At 33.7% G+C, this 22,523-nt stretch overlaps 1 protein-coding gene across 1 annotated transcript in view; it reads left to right on the forward strand.

Moving 5' to 3' along the window:
• Nucleotides 1–22,523, forward strand: part of CTNNA3 (catenin alpha 3) — a 1,601,461-nt gene that overhangs the window by 1,145,655 nt on the left and 433,283 nt on the right. The window contains exon 12 of the mRNA XM_077778723.1: nucleotides 17,976–18,176. Coding sequence (XP_077634849.1) covers nucleotides 17,976–18,176 — 201 coding nt within the window. The remainder of the gene's footprint in view (nucleotides 1–17,975; nucleotides 18,177–22,523) is intronic.

Raw genomic sequence — 22,523 nt, forward strand, 5'->3', positions numbered from 1 at the left:
ATCATGTACATGGAAAATTGTCCCTTTTAAGTGTTTTATTCTCACTACTTGAATCAATAAATAAGTAGCTTATGATAAGGAAAAAAGCTTTTTGACATTGGTCTGGACAATAACTTTTGGATATGACCCCAAAAACAGACAGTAGAAGCAAAAGTAGATATGGGATTTATTTAAACTAAAAATCTTCATAGCAAAGGATACAATCAACAAAGTAAAAAGATAACATATGGAATGGTAAAATATTTGAAAACCTACAGTTGATAAAAGAAGAGATTAACATTCAAAATACTTAAAGAATACAAACAACTTAACAGCAAAAAAACAAAAACAAAAACAAAAAAACCCAAAAAACAATAACCAGATATTTAAAATGGCAAAGGACCTGAGTAGACATTTCTCAAAAAAAGACATACATGGCCAACATATGGCCAACATATCTATGAAAGGATAGTCAACATCATTAATCATGAGTGAAATGGAAATCAAAACCACAGTGAAATCTGTTAGAATGACTATCATCAAAAGACAAAAGATAACTGGTGTGGACAAGGATGTGGAGAAAATGGAATCCTAGTCCACTGTTGGCCAGAATATAAATTGGTATAGCCATTATGGAAAACAGTATGGAGATTCCTGAAAAATTAGAAATATAACTATCATGTGATCCAGCAATCTCACTTCTGGATATATTTCCAAAGGAGATGAAACCAGGATTTTGAAGAGATAACTGCGCACACATGTTCATTGCAGCATTATTCACTCACAATTGCCAAGATATGGAAACAACGTAAGTGCTTGTCAATAAAAGAACAGATAAAAGAAAATGTGATATATATATGTATATATAAACATATGTAATAATATATATTATAGATCTATAATTAAATCATTATTCAGCCATGAGAAAGAAGCACTGGGTGTTATATGGAAACCAACTTGACAATAAACTATTTGTAAAGAAAAAAAATATGAAGTGAAATAAGCCAGAAAGGAAAAGACAAATGTTGCATAGTATCACTTATATGAAGAATCTAAAAAAAAAAAAAAAAATTGAACAAAGAAGCAAAGAGAACAGTACTTACCAAGGATTGGTGGAATGGGCGTATGGGAAGATGTTGTCAAAGGTACAAAGTTGCAGTTATGTTAAATAAATAAATCTGGAGATCTAATGTGCAGGCATGATGACTGTACTGAATTGTACTCCATTGAACACTGGAAGGATGCTAGGAGAGTAAATTTCAGGTGCTGTCACACATCAAAAAGGGCAACTATGTGAGTACATGATATGTTCTTTAGCTTGACTGTAGTAATCATTTCACAGTATATACACATATCAAATCGTCATGTTGTATACCTTAAATGTATGCAAGTTTTATTCAAAATGTAAATTTAAAAAGATGATAATAATATTAAGAATAAGTTTTGCTGACAAAAAAATTTAGGTAAGTGAAAATTATTGATAGAGCTATTCTATTTACCACTAGAAAAAAAGAAAGGAAAAATAAATAATTTAGGAATGGGACAGACTTGCAAAAATAGGATAAAAATAGAAACAGTAAATGATATTTGCATGCTTACTAGATACCAGGTATTGTGCTTTTTATTTATATTTTTATTTAATCCTTACTATAGTCTCAGACGGTTAATATTATTATTCCATTTTATTAATGAAGAAATTAAGGCTTAGAGAAATTTACCTTTTCAAGTTTATAGAACTACTAAGTGATGGAGCCAAAATTATAATCTAGGCCTCTGACTGTCAGGCCACATAAATTACCTGTGCTTTCATGCCTCTCTGTGTCCTATTGCTGCTTTATTGCTGACAGCTTTGGTTTCTTCAAAATGAGGGTAGTCCCTGACTTCTGATGTAGAATACTCCCAGAAGTTCTCAGACAGCTCACGGCAGTTTTGTTTCCATGTCTGGCACACCCAATATCCAAATGCACCGTCAATTACTTTAGTAAGAAATGTTCATCCTCAGGGAAGTCAAGGAAGGTGCTGAGTTTATACAAAGATATTAGAAGAGGAAATAAGCATGGCAAATCAGCAATGAAATAAAATGTATCTATCAAAAGATTTGGATGAGTGAAATGAGTCAACTCAAAAGGCAGAGAGAATGAGATTTATTTTTTTAAGTTTATTTATTTTGAGAGAGAAAGAATGGAGGAGGAGCAGAGACAGAGGGAGAGAGAATCCCAAACAGGCTCCATGTTCAGCGTGGAGCCCCACTTGGGCTCGATGTCATGAAACTATGAGATCATCACTTGAGCTGAAATCAAGAGTTGGTTGCTGAACCGACTGAACCACCCAGATGCTCTGAGAATGAGATTTCTTAATCAAAGTTGTCTTTATTAAATTTGGGAAAAGAGGAATAAAACTTCCAGAAATTTTGAATTTTGTACCCAGATTCCTATAGAGTCAATGGCATGCAGTTACAACAGTGAACATGAGAGAGAGTTGGAAATAGATCTTCACAACACACACACACACAGACACACACAGACACACACACACATACAACCTGAAAGATTATCCACTGAGACAAAAATAGCTTGGTAAACAGAGTGTGTAAGTTACATGAAGAAGAAACAATAAAAATTACTAATTACCTGATGACCTAACATTTTATTTTTTCTTTTCCCTTGAGTTCCCAGAAAACAAATAGCAGACAAATCTGTAGGATAGTAATAAAATTCTGTTGAAATTTATGATTAGTTTATTTGTATTATACTTTTATATTTCTCATATTTTCCTCATGAAGATGTTTTACCCTTGTTATTAAACCTAATAAGTTATAAAAACATATATATATATATACATATGCATATGTATGCTTGAGTGTGCATATTTGTATGTCATCAAGATCTCAATTATTTTTAAAGCTGTTGCAAATTATTTTTATATTTAGGAATTCATCAAGGTTTTCTGTTTTAATAATTTAACAATTTAATAACTAATTTTGATATAAACAATTTGTAAACAAATGGTATAAGCCTAGGTTGGCTGAGGCAGAGAAGTGACATTATTAACATCAGGGGAAATGTGTTCTTTCTTGGTACCTGGCAGCAAATTATATAACTAAGATCTTATGAAAATTAACTCTTGCAGGACTAAAAGTTTCGATCATTAAGTCAATTGTGAATAAAGCAGCATCATTAAAGCATAGAGTAACTTCAACATGTAGAACTTTATTCATTGAAAGAGTGATAACATTAGGGTTCATACAATAATTTTCTTCAGATGATGGCATAGGTCTGTGGTATACAGGATAATGAACAAAGAAATTCTACATTTTGCCTTGATATTCCTTGAAAACAGATGACACTTTGAGAATTTTATCTCTACGTTTTGATGTGAAGATTATATACTAGAAAAATAATCCAGTTCTTATTTAATTCCTTAATGTCACTTTATAATATTATGTGACAACCCCACTTTTTCACACATGTATCCCATGCCAAAATTATATTAGAATGTAAGATACTGTATATTTGGAAGGTACTTAATCTTGATTGTTAAATTAAAGTTTGTGTTTATCATTTGAGTTACAATATTTTATACCTCCTACAGTTTTTGTATTAAAATAATATCATTCTAAGTGATCAATTTTTTATTTTTAAAATGTTGAAAACTCATGATAGCACATGATACAAAAGTCAAGCAGCTGCAGGAAAAAAAAAATAAGACAAAACCTATGGGTACATAGCATTGAGAAAATATTCACGGCCAGTTTTAACTCAGGTGTTTTACTGGTGTGGATAATGCTGTTAGAATATAAATGCTTATGCTAACTTTCCAAAATTGTAAGAAGAGAGCAAAGTCATTATAGTCCTTCAAATTATTATTTTATGGCTAACCTAAAGCAACAAGGAAAACCACTAACGACAATGAAATAAAGATCATGGATACGAGTGAAAATTACTATTTGCAGCTCAACAAACATGTTTGGAAAAGGAAATAAAATGGAAAAGGCAACAAAATGAAAATTAAAGGAAAACGAAATCAGACCAGATGTTGTGAATCTGTTTTTCATGCAGAGATACTTAAATGCGAGGAATGGCCTTCCAGGCAAGGTTACTGAGATAATAACACTGAATTTGTTCAAGATGGTTCGATTAGAAGGTCTGACAATGGAGGTTCGGAACTAAAAGGAGAATAACTGTGTAGGCCAAACAGGATTTTTGCATATATATAAGATATATATCTTATACCTTTAAATCTTAAACAAAGATTATATTTCTCCCCTTTTTATTCAGCCTTAGTATAAAAAAAATACAATAGGTTTTGTTTCAAATTTCTATCAGTCTTTTTAACAGCCTACCTCTTATTTTTATCAGCAGTTTTGCTGTCAAGTTACCTTTCTTCTTGATTTTATTATCATTGGCCTCATTAGAGTACCCCCGCTAGCTTCCCCTACTGTGATCCTTATTATATGGATGCTCTATATGCTACTGCCTTTCATCATGTTTGAATCTTGGCAAACATTTCTTTTAACTACAATACCTTGTTGATAGATTGCATTGATCCCATGCAATCATGGTAATTGCTGAACATATGATTGCTATTTGTGCCAATTTTCACCTTGGAAGTATCTGAATGGGATAAAAAAAATGTTCTTGAGCACAGAATTAGGAAAATAAAAGAACTAATTTTGTAAAAATCTTTAAATAGGAAGTTTTAAAATTTGCTGCCTCTTTTTTCCTAAATTGAATCTAGGATGAACTGAGATGTCCATACAAAAAGGACACGAACTGTATTTTGTAAGTCATGAAAGATGCAACTAAAAACAATTAAAATGTGCAAAGAAAACAGAAGGTGTAAACAATAAATAAGCCACCTAATAAAATAACCTTATAAATTGATTATGTGACATAAGAAATTTTGAAAAGTCTTTCATTTATTTTGCAGTTATCACTCCAGTAATGACTCTCACAGTATGTCAGTTACTTGTCTACAAATTCTCATAATTGGAGACATTAGAGAATGCTGAATGTCCACTTGTCATTTTGATAGGAAAATTATTCTACCCTTACTTTCACAATCACCAGGAAACTTGTAAATACACTGTGAGCTTTGAAAAAGTATTTCCACAAGGACTGAGACATACTATGATCAATCTGATCTCAACAGAACAATCCATGGTATATAATGCAATGATGTACAAACATAGAAAGAGGGAGTGCATTGTAAGGAAAGGGAATGCTCTACCATTCTTATATGTACATTATGACACTCATCCTATATTCCTTATAGTTATTTGTTTACTTACTTATATCTGTCATTAGACTGTGCATTCTTTTAAAGCAAAGAAAATGACTCATTTATCTTTTCACCTCTACCTTGGCAAAATACCATAGGAACTCTATAAATACTCTTTTAATAAATCATTTTTTAAAAATTTTTATGTTTATTTTTGAGAAACAGAGAGTAAGTGAGTAGGGGAGGGGCAGAGAGAGAGAGAGAGAGAGAGAGAGGCATAGAATCTGAAGCAGGCTGTAAGCTCTGAGCTTTCAGCACAGACACGGGGCTCAAACTCATGAACTGCAAGATCATGACCTGAGCCAAAGTCAGACATTTAACCAACTAAGTCACTCAGGCACCTCAATAAATATTTTTTTAAATATCAGTTTACAGTCACTATTGGCTTGCAAATAGGAAGAAAAAGAAGAGGGGCACTTGGGTGACTCAGTTGGTTAAGTGTCCAACTCTTGATTTTGGCTCAGGTCGTGAACTCATGGAGCCCCATGAGATGGAGCCCCACATTGGGCTCTGGGCTGACAGCATAGAGCCTACTTGAGATTCTCTTTCTTCTTTTCTCTCTGCCCTTCTCCACTCTCTCTCCCTCTCTCTCTAAATAAATAAATAAACATTTAAAAATGTTTTAAAAAGAGAAAGAAGAAAAATAATCCTAGAATAATTAAGAATGCTAAGATTTATCTGGGGGTATCAGATTTATATTTACTTCAGCAACATATAGTTGCTAACAAATGATGTGCTTAGTTTTCCAAGTTTTATCTAATGTTTTATTCTTTAATAACATTGTTAATTAAGAGTAGAATAGAATTTGAAATAAATGCTTTGGAAAAAAATCAAATTTACCCATAATTCCACAATCTATTAAAAACTACTATTAGAAGTTTGGAACATTTTTTTTCCTGGACTTTCTGGAAAGGAATATAACTATAGTGTACATACAAACAAATGTAGACATACAAATACATAGAGATGATTTTTAAACAAAGATTCTCAGGGCGCCTGGGTGGCTCACTTGGTTAAGCTCCGACTTCGGCTCAGGTCAAGATTTCACGGTTCGTGGGGCTACATTGGGCTCTGTGCTGACAGCTAGCTCAGAGCCTGGAGATGGCTTCAGATTCTGTATCTCCCTCTCTCTGACCCTCCCCTGCTCATGCTGTCTCTCTCTCAGAATTAAATAAAAAACATTTAAAAAATTAAACACAAAGATTCTCTTATAATAGATATATCCTAATGTTTTCCCTTAAAATTATCTCATAAGAATCCTCTTATGCAATTTAAGTATTTTATAAGCTTTTAAATTGTTTTATAACATTCTATTAAATAAAGCTATTATTTATGTTCACCAATGGTTAGTTTACATTATATAATAGACTTATTGGTAGTTATTATTTTAATCAGTAGCTGCAATTTAAATTTTATTTTGAGATAAATCCATAAACTTACATATGTGTAGGAGGGCATGTTGGTTTACTAGAAAAACACTTAAAAAGTAATAGTTTCATGACTCTCATTTCTTTACATAACTCCACCAATCCACTGCACAGATTGAAGAATGAATTCATTTCTTTAAAATGCTTAATAATCGTTTTAGTGAATTGTTGGTTGGCTTTGCTGAATCACTCATAAGCATTTCTATACCTGTCACAGAAAGAAAAATTGTTTTACCTTTTAATTAGGTAGCTCTATGACAGCCTTACCATAAACTGGGCTTATTTACAAGATATTAATACATGTCATCAACTTTAGATTTCACTTTCATGTGAATACCCAACTTATAACCAAAGTTAAAGCCTTTAAAATCATTCTCTTGAAATGTGTAATTCGTGACTATTTTACTTAGCAATTTCAATACTTTTTAAATAGAGCTTAGGAAACTAGGTAAATTATCTCTGCCTAATTTCATCCTACTTAGAAAAAAAAAAGTTTAAATACACCAAGATATTTTAATACCCTTTTAATATCTGAATAACTCCATGTTTATTCAGTAAGATTTTGGACCCATTGTATATTTTCATTGTTAAATTAGAAAATCAATAACAATATATAAATACATAAAGCATCAAAAAGAGAGAACCCTTAAAGAGAAAAATTACTGATGTTGGTAAAATTGGGATCTAGGTCAGAGGTTATAGGATGACTATGAGTAGGCTCTCCTAGAGAACTTTGTAGGAACTTCATGGAGAAACCTCATGGAAAGGTAAATACATGATATAAGCACAGACTTTAGAAATCTGAATTAAGGTGAAGTACGAGTTTCCTGGTAGGATGGTATGTCAGAGTCCAGCTCCAGCTGATCCAGGCGTCCCTGAAGGATGGATGGTGTCGGTGAGAGAGTGAGAGAGCCCCAAGATTCTTTCTGATCATCAGGCAGGCATCTGTGCACTGACTGAGTCTCAGCTTTATTTATGGTTAAGTGTATGGGGGACAGCACAGAAGTGGCATTCTGATGATAAGTCCTTTGATCAGTAAAAATTTTCCAGAGCATTGATATGCATAACCTTATCATAATTTGTTGATGTAGGAAACTCACACTTATCATATGGGGAAGGAAGGTATCTTTAGCATTCAGATACAAAGAAGATAATGTTTTTAGCATAGTAAAGGCAAAGGACAGTTCCTTATGAGCAGGGTTCAATAGCCTGTTTATTGCTTAATAGGAAGTATTGAGAAAAATAGATCCTTAGGAAACACAATGTCCACTCCCATAAACACAAATGAAGAAGTTTCTACAACAAGTTCTTTCACAAGGTGCAATCATCATACCAGGGCCAGAATAAGGGGACAAGTCACCCCTGATACCAATCAACAAGGTGCTTTGTTGGTCGATGATTAAGTGGGAACAGATATCGGTTATAATATAATGGCAGGAGACCTTGCAAACCTGCCTTAACCTCACAAGGAGTATTCTCAACTAGTGAGTTCAGAATGGCTCCCAACAATGGTACTTATATATTTTAAACAGCATCTTTTACCCATCACCTTTTATTAGTTCTTATAAGTTGCTGTCCATTACATGTAGTTTTGCAGGGTTTTACATATTGTAAAAAAAAAAATCATAGTGATTCAGATTATTTTGTGAATGACACTGATTTGTGGATCAGAAACTGTATCTTGAATTTACTTCTAAACCATGGACTTCTTTGTTGTATGCATGACCAAATTCCACATTGTAATAGGTTCCATGAAACAATTACAAATGAAACTGAGAAACAGAATTTATCTCACGGAGAAGGGCATACTCTAAATTTTTGTGCATTTGAGAGCTCAGAAATGCACAAAATATATATTTTGTGAAATATAAATTTCAACAAAAAGACATTGTGATTGAATTTTGATAAAATCATCGATTATGGAAGTAAACTTCCCTATGGCATATATGCAATACTAATCTTGTACTTTTTAATTGTTAGTCTTTTGTTTCAATGTAGAGAAATATTATAGTTAAGAAGGTAATTGAAACAATTGAACTTTATACTTAATGTTCTCAGGAAAGAAAGAAAGAAAGGAAGGAAGGAAGGAAGAAAGGAAGAAAGAAAGAAAGAAAGAAAGAAAGAAAGAAAGAAAGAAAGAAAGAAAGAAAGAAAGAAAGAAAGAAAGAAAGAAAGAAAGAAAGAAAGAGAGGAAGGAAGGAGNGAAGGAAGAAAGGAAGAAAGAAAGAAAGAAAGAAAGAAAGAAAGAAAGAAAGAAAGAAAGAAAGAAAGAAAGAAAGAAAGAAAGAGAGGAAGGAAGGAGGGAGGGAGGGAGGAAGGAAGGAAGAAGGAGACAGGGAGAAAGAGAGAGAAAGAGACAAAGGAGGAAGGGAAGGAGGAAGGTAGGGAAGAGAGGAAGGAAGGAAGGAAGGAAAGAAGGAAGGAAGGGAGGGAGGGAGGGAGGAAGGAAATGTGCCAGGCTATAAACAATTCATTTGTTACTAATTTTATCTTTACATTTGTCATTTGCATTATGTCCTTCATTCTTGGAGTTTATGTTCTACTATATGTTTTATATACTCAGGGAAGTCATTTAAAATAGTGCCAGGATTTTCCTATCTTTGTGCCACAAAGTATAAATTTCATAATTGGACACCCAAGTTGTTCTGTATTTTGATCTATAAACAAGGAATAGCACCCAAATGAATGCTGTTTTTTTACAAGAGTGTTCAACAACAGAGGCATCTAACATTGGCATCCAGTGTGCAGGAATCAAATGATTTTATTGCATAATATGGGAGAATTGCTCACTACTGTCTGTTCCTGCTGACAATCCTGATGTTCAATCTGGTAATATTCTCAAAGCTATTTTTCTTTTTTCTTTTTTTTTTTTAAGCCCAGTGTTTTGATATTAGATGTTAATAGGCTCTTGGTCTATAGGAGAGGAAGAGGGGACAATTAACATGAAAAATCTCAGTCTAAGAGGAATCATGTAACAAAGTATGTATTGAATAAGAGTGCCTAAGGTTTGGTTTATTTTTTCTGTTTGTTTATTTTGTCAAGTAAGGGCAGCATAAAATGCAATAACCTAACCGCATAACCTAAACTTCTGTCCCTAGATCAGAATAGCTAAATAGCTGTGGAATTGAACTTCATTTGTTAATTGCTTCTTCTATGGCTATCTTCTCTGGTGATATCTCTAGAATACTTTAGGTTCCCTCTAGCTATGATGGCTCTATACAGATCCAGAATATTAACATGACTAGAGCCCTACCTAAGTGAGATTTGCAGAATTAAAACTCTCTCTCAAGTATACATAGATTACATCTCATGCTCAATTAAAGTTAATGTGAAAATTTATAATACATTCAACTGTATAATATTATAAACAACCTTTGCATTATTTCTATAAAATTTAGAAAATATTTTAGACCTATAATTTCCCCTTCCCATTGTACATTTGAGATAGCTGAATAATGTAATTATAGAATCACTATATCTTAAAGCCAGATGAGACCTTAACATTTATAGGATCTTAGCAGGTGGGACAACTTGATTTTGAGTTATGGCTCAATTATTGTAACTATGAATTTTGGAAATATTCTTATCTATTCAAAGTCTATTTCTTCATCATTAATGCTGAAATGTAACATACATGTCTTTTAGGATTATTATAGGAATTTAATGAAATAATACATATATATTTAACACAGTGCTTACAGAGCAACAGACATTCTCAAGTTACTTTTATTCTCAAACTCAAATTGACAGAGTTATTACTATGTGAAAGCTAGGTGAATTAAGGAAAAACCAAACCCTTTCTTAGTTATATTCTGGGAAAAATTGAAGAGTGTTCAAAATCACTACATCTGTAGATAATAAATGTTATCTGTAAGACAGACATTATTTGCTCTCTTACAATTCAGAAGCTAAACAGTGCTTATTGAAAGTCTGAAGTGGATTTTGACACTAAATACCAAATATTTGAAGAGTTTCCTTTGTTGGTACAGTTCATTAAATAAATTCTATAGTTTACATTAGGCTTCATTATCTTTATTATTTGTTGTAAATTCTATGGATTTTGACAAATGCATAATGACATTTATGTACCATGAAACAGCCATACAGAATAGTTTTACTACTGAACATCTCCTGTGCTTCATCTATCCCTCCCTCCTTAGCCCAGGGTCTCTGGCAACCATGATCTTTTTATTTTTACAGTGTCCAAAGTTTTGCCTTTTCCAAATGTCATATAGTTGGAATTATACAGTGTGTAGACTTTTCGCATTGGCTTCTTTCATTAGCAATATGCATTTAAATTTCCTCCTGAGTGTGTGTGTGTGTGTGTGTATGTGTGTGTGAGTGTGTGTGTGCGTGTCTTTGACTCAGGGGAGGACCTATATATATGGATTTCCTAAAGAAGGAACATTTGCCTAGTGCTTTGCAACAATGGTAGAAGTTAACTAGTATTAAGAAGGCTCAGAAAGGAAAGGAGAAGTCTTATTCCTCCAGACTAGAGGTTTATATTAGAAAAGGGTCTAGGGTACATGTTCTGCCAGGAATCCAGGATAGGATCCAATCAAAGGCAAGTGTCAGGTGAACAATAAGTGTTATTCCATAAATTCCGGAACATAGGGGTATTGATGCCAGCATCAGCTGAGGTTTGTTTGAAGCTAATGTCCTGGAACGTGTTTGGGATCTGGCTCTTATTAATTGTTATCAGGTGCTCCGGGTTAGGACAAAACTCAGAATAATAAACTTTCTTGCTTCCCCCTTGAAGTGGGAACATAGCTTTTTTGGTTTATTCAGAGGCAAACTATGGAACATGAGTAAATGGGGCCTAGCAGAGATGGACCCTTTCTCAGTGGAGCCCCTTCAGCTTTCCTTCAGCTTGATAGCTCATTTCATGTTTTTGCTAAATAGTATCCCATTGTCTGCATGTATCAGTTTGGTTTTCTACTCCTCTACTGAAAGACATTTTGTTTAATTCCATATTTTTTGGCTGCTTTCAAATTTAGATAATGATAATTCAAACTGCTATAAACACTCATGCGAAGGTTTTGTGGGAACATAAGTTTTAACTCCTTTGGATAAATATTAAGGAACACCATGGCTACTAGTGTGTTTAGTGTTATGAGAAGTGACCAAACTGTCTTCCAAAGTTAATATATCATTCTGCATTCCCAGCAGCAATGAAAGAGAATTTCCGTTGCCCCACAGTCATCACGTGGTATTGTCAGTGTTCTGGAATTTGGCCATACTAATAGGAGTATTGTGGAATCTCACTGACTTTAATTTTCAATTCCCTGATGATGTGTGATGTTGGGTATCTTTTTATATGCTTATCTTCTTCCTTGTGACGTTTGTTGAGATCTTTTGCTCGTTTTAATTGAGTTTTTTTTTATTGTTGAGTTTTAAGAATTCTTTATAAACCTTGGATACTAGATCTTTATAGGATATATGTTTTGCAAATGTTTTTTTCTCCATCTGTGACTTTTCTTTTCATCTTCTTGTCTCTTGAAGAAATAAAGTTTTTAATTTTTATGAATTGTAACAATCAGTTTTTCCTTTCATCATTTATACTTTCAGGATTGCATTTAAAAAGTCATTGTCAAGTCCAAGGTTCCCTAGATTTTTTCCTATAAGTTTTATAGTTTTGCATTAAAATATAGGTTTATGATTCAATATGTAACTTTTGCTTTGCATGTTTCCCCCTGAATAGGAAAAAAATAACTGACAGATTGGTACATTCCAAGCCAAACCGCACAAAGAATGATTTCTAAAGTTGAAAGTAAGAATTTTTACAAATAAAAAGGGAGCTTGTGCCAAAATTAATTATTGAAAGCCATCATGATGATAAGTCTTATTTAGAGAGAATTGAATGAAGAAAGAATGATTAAATAAAATTGTGAATGTAGAAAAAAAATTTGTGAGTGCAATACAGAGCAATAAGAATGTAATCTTCAGGATTATCTTTACTACAAAAATTATTCCTATCTGTATCAGATAAAAATTAAGTTGTGTTTTTTATTTTTATTTTTTTATGTTTATTTATTTTTGAGACAGAGAAAGAGTGCAAGCAGGGGAGCGGCACAGAGAGGGACACAGAACCTGAAACAGACTCCAGGCTCTGAGCTCTCAGCCCAGAGCCCAAAAAGATCATGACCTGAGCCAAAGTCAATGCTTAACCAACTGAGCCATCCAGGCACCCCCAAAATTATGTTGTATTTCTATGTGACAAGAATTATCTATCTGGTTATCAGTTTTAGAAGCAAAATCAATATCCGCTCCTACAGAGCTGTAAAGTATCCTAACCAGTAGTAAACGGCAAGGGAGCAAAGGTTCACATTCCTGGGGAACTAGATCTTAGGCCTGACTCAAAATTTCTGCCCAACAAGACACTGAAAGGGGACTTTTGCTTATTTCCAAGCTTTTGATAAACCTTTAAACTAATTCTAAGAGGCTACTTAACACATAGTGAAAGAAATATGAAGGTTTCAGTGAATTTTGGTTTTGTATGTGTGTGGTTTTGATTTCTATAGAATTGTATGTCATAAGTACTACTGAGTTTCTGTAAGTATAGTTGGTATAGTTGGAAAGAAACTAGTTTGGAAATAGCAATTTTAAACTTTATTTTTCCTTTGATTATTGTCAAAGTAGGTCAGGAAAGTTTGAGCTGATTAAGGCACATTGTAGAATAAACAGCTTATATAGAATGGACAAACTTGTGTGAAAAATGTTAACAAAACTTCATTAAAATTATAAAATGACAAAAATTTTGGCCGTTCTAATTTGAAAAGAGTAAAAGATGATGAAAGAAAATAATTATTTTTGATTACAAAATTGTAAATCCCTTGTGGACAGAAATTGGACCTTATTTGTCTTTTATATCATCTCCTTTTCTAACACTAAGTAACACTTACATTAGGGAGTGGAGGCAGTTGAACAGTTTTAAGGGTGTAGAAAACAGATGAGGAATTTTAATTTGTTTTATGTTTATCTCCATACATGCTCCTTATTCTCAAAGTAGTACCATCCTACATCTTTATGGGGGATAGACATCAGTTAATTCAGAGGCCAATCCTCATGATCAAATTCTTGCCAAATGGAAATATTAACCACCTTAATGTAGACAAATAAACAAAGAGTAACTTACTGGTGCATTCCATTTGCTTTTAGTTTCATGTTTTGTTTTTTGTTTTGTTTTGTTTTTGTTTTTTGTAAAAGAGAAAGAAAAATTGCTATTTGTTTTTATTTTTGAACATTTGTGTAGTTCCCTATGTAATGAGTTTTAAATTTACAGTTATAGGTCCAGGTGTGCAACAATGGAAATTTGTTTGCTTATAAAATTTAGTGTAACACTCTGAGCTCATATACAGTGGGTAGCTAATCTGATCCTTCCCGGTTTAAGAGACTTAACATCTTTTGGCTTATAACTCAGTCTCTTTTTAAAAAAAAAAAATCTTTACAAAAAGTATCTTTTTCTCTCTTCCCCTCGTCTCCTTAGAATTTCATTTTAGGTGTGCAGATATCAGGGGAGGAAATAGTTGATGGTATATTATTCCCCACTCAATGGATTATAACACAAACCCTCTCCTGCTTCTGGCTTTGTCATTAATATATTCAAAGCTCAGCTTTGGGAATTAAAGAAAACAGACTTTTAACTCCCAAACAGTATGGTTCTTGCAAATAAAATGTGCTTCTACTTCCAGTATTTTCTTTGGGCTATGGATTTTAAAATACTCCTTTGGAAGTCAAAAGCCAATAAATTAACATTTTGTTCTCACTAGATTTTTGTTTGTTTGTTTTCTACTTCCTCTAAGGCTTGGTCTAGCTTTAATTGTGGAAAACTGAAGAATTATGAGAAAATCATAGAAAAATTTAAATGCATTTCAAAATCTTATAGCGTGATGCTTGCCACAGTGACTGCAGATGGAGTTTCCCAAAGAAGTTTGCAACAGATGAGTTATCTTTTGTCTAAGATCCATTCCTTTACCACTTTGTTTGTTACTGTTTTCCAGCATAATAGAAATCACCCTTTGCAATTCCAGAAGGCTATAAAATGATTGATAGGAATTTCTAGTACTTCAGCAATTCTCTGCACTATAAATAATGCACTTCTGGATTTGCAGTAACACCAGGACATTCCATTCTTTACCGTAAATCAAATGTTAAATGGGCACTCTGAAACAAAGACAAAACTTCAGTCAATTGTACAAAAATACTGTATTCCAAATGTACTTGTTCTATAATAACATGTTTTCTTTCTCTTAAACCTCATTTTAAAAATGATGTAAATGTTGAGTCCAACTGAGTCTGCAGTTGAAAAAGAAATCAAATGGAGGCAGAGTTCCTAATGATCTTTGTTACATCTAAAAAGTAAACCTATTTCATTAAGCAAAGACTTCAGAGTATGCACCAGTAGGAAGTTTTATACAAGATATTTGGTGTTTAATTTCTTTCCTAGAGGTTTAAGGTTATATAGCTAGACATAAAAACTCCAGCTATCCTGAAAGCCTTTCCAGCTATTTAAATTCACTTGAAATGTGAATAGCTAAGAAATAATTGTTTTTAAGGAATTAGTTTAATGTTTAGTTATTGTGCATATGTGGGAGGTGCCCAGCATTCTTATTTTCTTTTTCTGGAAGTCTATGTTTAGAATTTCATGCAAATCACTTCTAGCATCTTGTGAAACATTCAGGGTAATGGGAAAGTGTCACAATAATGGAAATGCTGCAAACCTTTCCTAATGCTTGTGTGCTATATTTAATCTCAGTAATTCAAAAGATCATTTAGTCATCATCTGCAACATTCTCAATATAACTGCTTCAGATAATGTCTGGTTATGTTTCTCATCACTTATTTCACTTATTTTCAACATATTGTATATGGTCATGTATGACTTTTCTTTCCATAACTGATCTCCTCTCTCTAATTCTTCAATGTGATTAGTACTGCGGCTTCTGATTGTGTTGCTCAAAGCAATAACCACACAAATTTTAATAAGGCAAGAAAAAAAGAACCAGAAAAGCCTTTGCTATATTTTTATTCTCTGCTTTGAATCATAAAATAAGTTGGTGACTGTATATCATTGTTCTATAGAAGAGGTGAACATTCAATTCATTCTTAGTAAATATTCTTTGTATGATTTTTTCCTGTGCAAAATTTACTAGGAAAATAATAATTTGTGGCAGCTATGATTTTGCCTTTAATTAAACAGAAATTACAGTTTATTAGATAATTAATCTTCCAAAAATAAACACTGTTTTTCCCCAGTTTTTTCATTGTTGTAGGGCTTAGCAAAAACAACACTGCAATCTAAAATTAAACCACCTTTAGTGATAAAGCATTCATTTTATATATATATATATATATATGCATTTGTNCATTTATTTTGAGAGACTGAGAGAATGCACAAGAGGGGCAGAGAGAAAGGGAGAGAATCCCAAGTGTTGGGGATCCTGATGTGAGGGTTTGTGAACTATGAGATCATGACTTGAGCTGAAATCAAGAGTCAATTGCTTAACCAACTGAACCACCAGGTGCCCCAGTAGTATTAGTTTAAAAACAACTTACCAACATATTTGAAAAATAACAACTTCATAATGTGTCATTAAAGTACACATCTGTGGACTTAAAAAGAAAAACAACAACTGATGATTATATATCTTCCACACTGAAACTTGTACTGTCAGTTCCAGGGGAAATATGCACTTTCTGTTGAAGTTGACTAGTCAAGCCAAAGGAGATTGGCAGATATAGTGCTGTGATCTATAGTAAGAAATATGTATTTGGGGCATCTGGGTGGTTCAGTCAGTTGGGTGTCTTACTTGGGCTCAAGTTAAGATTTCATGGCTTTTCGGTTCCAGCCCAAATCAGGCTCTGTGCTGACAGCTCAGGGTCTATATATATGGTTTTTGTCCCATTTCTGGCACAGAACCTTAAAACTTTAGGAATTTCCCACAGATGAGGGCAATAAAAATGTTTTTGTTATGTTAATGAGGTGACATTTGTATCCCCCACCCTCACCCTGCTCCTCCCATCTCACTGTGAGATGATTGCCTGCCCAGGTAATCAACCTTGTGATAAGAAGGTTGGAACTTCGGAACTTTCAGTCCCATTCTATGGCCTTTAGTGTGAGAGAGGAACTGGAGGTTGAATCAAATGCCAAAAGCCAGTGATTTAATTAATCATGCCTGTGTAATGAAACCCCCATAAAACCCCAAAGGACAGGGTTTGGAGAGCAGCCAGGTTTGGGAATACTTGGGCAATGTGTGGAAAATGGCACACTTGGAGAAGGCATGGAAGTTCCTTGCCCTTCCCACATATTTTGCTTTATGAATTTTTTTTTAAATCTGGCTGTTTTAAGTTATAAAAGTTGAATCTAGTAAGTAAAATGTTCCTCTGAATTCTGTGAGCTGCTCTGGAAAATTAATCAAACCCAAGGAGGAAGGTCGTGGGATCTGATTTGTAGCCCATGGGGTCAGAAATACAGGTAACAACCTGGGCTTACAACCGACTCTGAGCTGGGGCAGGGGCAGTTTCATAGGACTAAACTCTTAACATGTGGAATCTTATGCTGTCACTGGGTGGGGAGTGTAGGAATTGAATCCGAGAACAATACTAATTTGGTGTCCAGAGAATTGCTTGTTGGTGTGAAAAAGTGAACATTAGTTGAATGGGACTCCACAGTTTTATTTTTCTATATGTTTGGGACATCTGATATTTTTAAGTGTTTTATAAGCTGTTATAGTGTTTCTTTTAATCAGAATTAAGCATTCCATCATTCCATCATTCACTATTTTAATCTAGAAATTTTCCTCAATTTGCACTCATCAGTCACACAAATCTAAAATTGAGTCAATTGGAACTAAAATCTAAAATAACATGTAATTTCTGGGATGCCTGGGTGGCTCAGTTGATTAAGCATCCAAGTCTTGATTTCTACCTAGGTCATGACCTCATGGTTTTGGGATTGAGCCCCGCATTGGGCTCTGCACTGACAACGTGGAGCCAGCTTGAGATTCTCTCTCTCTCTCCTCTCTCTGTCCCTGGTGTGTTCTCTCTCTCTCTCTCCAAAATAAATAAAATACACTTAAAATTATTCAAAAAATAGTATGTAATTTCTAAACATAAGGATAAAAATGTAAAATTTTATACTTCACAAATTTTGCTACTAAAGAGATAAAAGAGAAGTCATGTCATTTTTTCTTTCATAATTGTCAATGTCCTTTATTGGGTACCACATCCAAGGTCAGAAGTTAACATGAATTATAATATGCAATGCTAATTTGATCTATTTACTTACAGAGAGCCATATCCTAGAAGATGTCAACAAATGTATCATAGCCTTGAGAGACCAGGATGCTGATAACTTAGACCGTGCTGCAGGTGCCATCAGAGGACGGGCAGCAAGAGTTGCTCACATTGTCACAGGTGAAATGGACAGTTACGAGCCAGGAGCTTACACTGAAGGTGTGATGAAAAATGTGAACTTTCTTACAAGTACTGGTAAGTCTTGGTCTCCAATAACAGCTGCACCATTCCTGATATTTGAATCTATGTGGCTACCAAATATTCATACACATAGAAAGATCTCTGCCTGTGTTGCTTGTTAGCAATAGGTTGCTCCACCATCCGATAGGTGTTTGTGTCTTGTGGTTACATGATTTAAAATTTATTTCTAGCAGTAAATCTATTTATTGGGAAGGATAAGTCTTTTATAAATATGTGTTTTATAAATTAGCCACAGGCCTTAGCCACTTATGAATGTTTGTTAATGCCAGAACTGTTAGGATATATAATTAGGCTGACGAAGATAAGTATGTAATAGTTTCCAAACCTTCTTTTAGCTGTATCATTGGTACCCCTGGTTTTGTACTTTAATTAAACAGCAAACTGGTCCTATATTTCCAGAGAAATGCTGTGTACTGTCTTTCACAGTCTATTTGCAAAACATTTTGTTCTTCAAAATCTTCATAATCTTCTTTGATTACTTAGCAAATATGGAATGAGGGACACTTGTATGGCTCAGTTGGTTAAGCATCTGACTTTGGTTCAGGTCATGATCTTGTGGTTTGCAAGTTCCAGCCCCATACTAGTGTTCTGCTGTCAGGGCAAGACCTGGTTCAAATCCACAGTCCCCCTCTCTCTCTGCCCCTTCCCCGCTGACAAGCACGCTTTCTCTCTCTCTCAACATTAAATAAACATTAATAATAATAATAATAATAATAATAAAAGAAATATGGAATGAGGATTTTGTTTTCCTTAAAGCACTTNGTGCTTAGTTTGAATCATTCAGTAAAATGGCATTCTTATCTTTAACACTTATAACATTTCTCCAAAAAACTTACAGAAGCATTTGATTTTATATGGATTTAGAAAAAAACAGATATAATTTGAATAAGGGCAATCAATTTTTTTATAAATCATCATGGCAGAACATTTTCCTGTGAAAACCCTTTGCACTCTGTGAAATCCTCAGGTTGAATTTTTCTTACTAATTACCTCTTAACACTAGGGTGATGGTGCACCAGTGATTACTAAAATACTTGATAAGGGCGCCTGGGTGGCTTAGTCGGTTAAGCGTCCGACTTTCGCTTAGGTCATGATCTCACGGTTCGTGGGTTCGAGCCCCGCGTCGGGCTCTGTGCTGACTGCCAGCTCAGAGCCTGGAGCCTGTTTCAGTCTGTGACTCCCTCTCTCTCTGACCCTCCCCTGCTCATGCTGTCTCTCTCTCTCTCTCCTAGAAATAAATAAAAAAAAAACATTTAAAAAAAAATAAAATACTTGATAAGGCATTGATTCTACCTAGGGAATTATTGTTTACATTATACACAGGGCATATCAAATTTGGATTATAGGGACATTGTTTTGTGAAAGTGGTAGAAGAAATAGGGATGGGTGATTTTCTGGGGGCATGAGAGGGAGCTGCTTCTTAAATTTAAATGACTAAGGGAAACCTACCAACAGTGGAATAAGCCTTCAGTGGGGAGTAGTTCTGAAGAGGGATACCACAAAGTTGGTATAGAATTGATGATTCATGTTGTCATTTTCCTAATATCTTGATCTAAAAAATCATTCATGAATCTTGGTACAAAGTTTTCTCATGATCTCTTTAAAAATATTTCTAAAATAGTGGAACATTGAAGATATGCTACGAAAAGAGGGACAGAGTGCATCTGTACCTGTTGATATTATATTTCTATATTATACCTATAACTGTTGATATTATACTTCTGTAACAACTCCAAATAAAGCTCTGGTAGTTATATGGCATGTACCACATACTGCGTAATAAGGTTATGGCAATATATCTACTTAAGGAAGTAAATATATTGATTTATTGTGTTAATAGTAGTTCTGCATCTCTTTCATGAATTAATATGACTTTTTTTTTCTTCTTGGTCAAAATCAAGTACAGAGATATCGGATTTTTTCCCTACTTTCTGAGACTGTAATTATAAGTAAAGGAAGAATGCATCAGGGGTTCTCTTTTTAGCCAAATGAAAATTTCCTTCAAGGGGTTGAATAGGTCAGGTCTACCAGGATCTTAAATATATCTTACCTCTCAATTTTGTAATCATATCGGTAATGTCCTGTGGACACACTGTTATGGTTACAACGTCTGTATGAGGTAACAAGTTTACAGTTTTATTTTCTATAGTATATAGAGTTTATATCTGCTGTAAGCAAAGAAAATAGAAATGAAATTCTAAACTGTCCAGGATGTGAAGTGTATTGTGGGAATCCTATCCACAATCAATTTTTATAATCTGAAATAAGAAAATAAAAATAAAGCAAAGTTATTTATGCATTTAATTATAAGTTTGTCAATACCTTTATGATTTATAATGGCCTTATGAGATAACTAACCAATATTGGCTACAAAATTCATTCATTTAGAAGATAGAGAAGTCCTTTTTCCTCTAGTTAGTTGTATGTAACTTTAATTAAAATTCTCCAGGTAAATTATATACTGTGCCTCAAATATAGTAAGTATAGAATAATTCTGGGCTGCTCTGTAAGTCTCATTATGAATATAACTATAATTTATGACTTTCCAATTTTGTCATTTCAGTTTTTCAAATTATTTTTTGGCTTATCTTTGGAGAAAGATTCTCATTTTTCTTTTATATGTCTAATTCCAAACTTTTCTACAGTTTTTCTTGAAATTTATCAAAAGCCTGCCCTACTAAAGGGAATTCTGAGTGACAAATTAGATGAAAATGCTAATTAGATCAGCTTGATCTTAACCAAAGCTGAAATATGTGAGCATTTCCCTCCCATAGAGATACTATGAAAAATACTTTCAGCTATTCTATCGTCTATAATTAAATAACAGAAGATGTTCATCTTTGTTCACATCTGCTCATCACTCAGACTTATTATTTATAAATAATCATTAAATTAAGTATTGAAAATGTCATGTTTTGTGTCATGAGGCCTTAATAGTTAACATTTTAGCAAGTGAATGGTCTCTACATATGTGGCCTTCTTTTTCCTTTTCCCATATACAATTCTCAGGACTTAACCCTGTTTCCTGAAAATCACTTAATTAGGAGCTATTGTGAATTGTTTTTATTACTGAGACTTCCTTAACACTGCAAAATTTGCCTTAAAGTACTGTAATCAATGATGAAACCTAAGCCCTGCTTATCTAAATCACAGAGTGTTTTTGGAACATTGCACCTTTGATTTTAATCAGACTTTGTGGCTCATTAGCACATTTTCAAGATTTGATGCTCTTCTAAGTGTTTTTTCAGCATTAGGAAGTAGAGTTGCCCTATTACATTTCAGGAATTTGCATTGTTCATAAACCCTAGCAGTCGCTTTTACGTGAAACATCTGGAACACTGCATTTCATTCTGACAGAGGCAGAATTTTGTAATCTCCATGTGATATTTTTTATTCTGCCCAATTTTTCTCTGTTATGAAGCTTCTTCATTTGTCAGGAATTCCTGATAGGAGAGAGGAAATATATTGACCTTTTTTTAGTTAAATAACAAACCTTATCAATTTTAATGTGAAGGCTTAGAAGCTATATTCTCACAACAACTTTACTTCTTTCACACTAGGTTTGGGGAAAAACCTAAGCCAAGAGGGACGGAAAACAGGATTTTTTATATGTGATTTATGGACTCGTAGCAAATTCAGAAATTAGTAGGCGTCAAAGCATCTGGTGCAAACCACAAAACTCCACCTGGTTTCAATGTCAGCCAGTCTTATGGACAAAACAGAGCAGGCACATAAATGAACCTGACCAAGGCATCCCGGTGGCATCCACTGCTTGCAACTCGCAGTGAAGACAAGCAAAGGGTTATTCATCAAGTACTCCATTAAACCCGAACTGGAAAATGTGTACCCAGAGTCTTTCCCCTAATAGAATGGAGAAGAACCATATGGTTGCAATTTTTCTTCTTAAAGACACATGAGAGAGTTGAAAAGAATCTAGAACCGACAAATATTACCAAAATTTTCTTGGACATTTTTCTTGCAGTCAGTTTGAACCATAGACTTCTAAAATTAATTTTATCTAAAAATAATCTTAAAAAATTTAATAGCAATAAATCCTATCGAGTACCTTTCATTTAATATTTTTCACATAAAAATGTCCTACATTTTGTAGCCAGATTAAAACATGTTTACTTACTTTCCTTATGTTGTATCTCTGGTCTATAACCTTAAATAATTATAGAATAAAATGCAAAGACTTTAGTTTTAGTAACTTTTGCCCTCCATAACATAGCAGAGGCTCATAATTAGTCGTCCATATATTAGGTATGACTCAATATGACTCAAAAGAATTTTTATGTGTCCAAATGTTTTGAACATTGCAATTTTGTTTTGTCTTAAGTT

This window comes from Crocuta crocuta, unplaced genomic scaffold (assembly GCF_008692635.1).
Source record: "Crocuta crocuta isolate KB4526 unplaced genomic scaffold, BGI_CrCroc_1.0 scaffold167, whole genome shotgun sequence".
Taxonomy (NCBI): domain Eukaryota; kingdom Metazoa; phylum Chordata; class Mammalia; order Carnivora; family Hyaenidae; genus Crocuta; species Crocuta crocuta.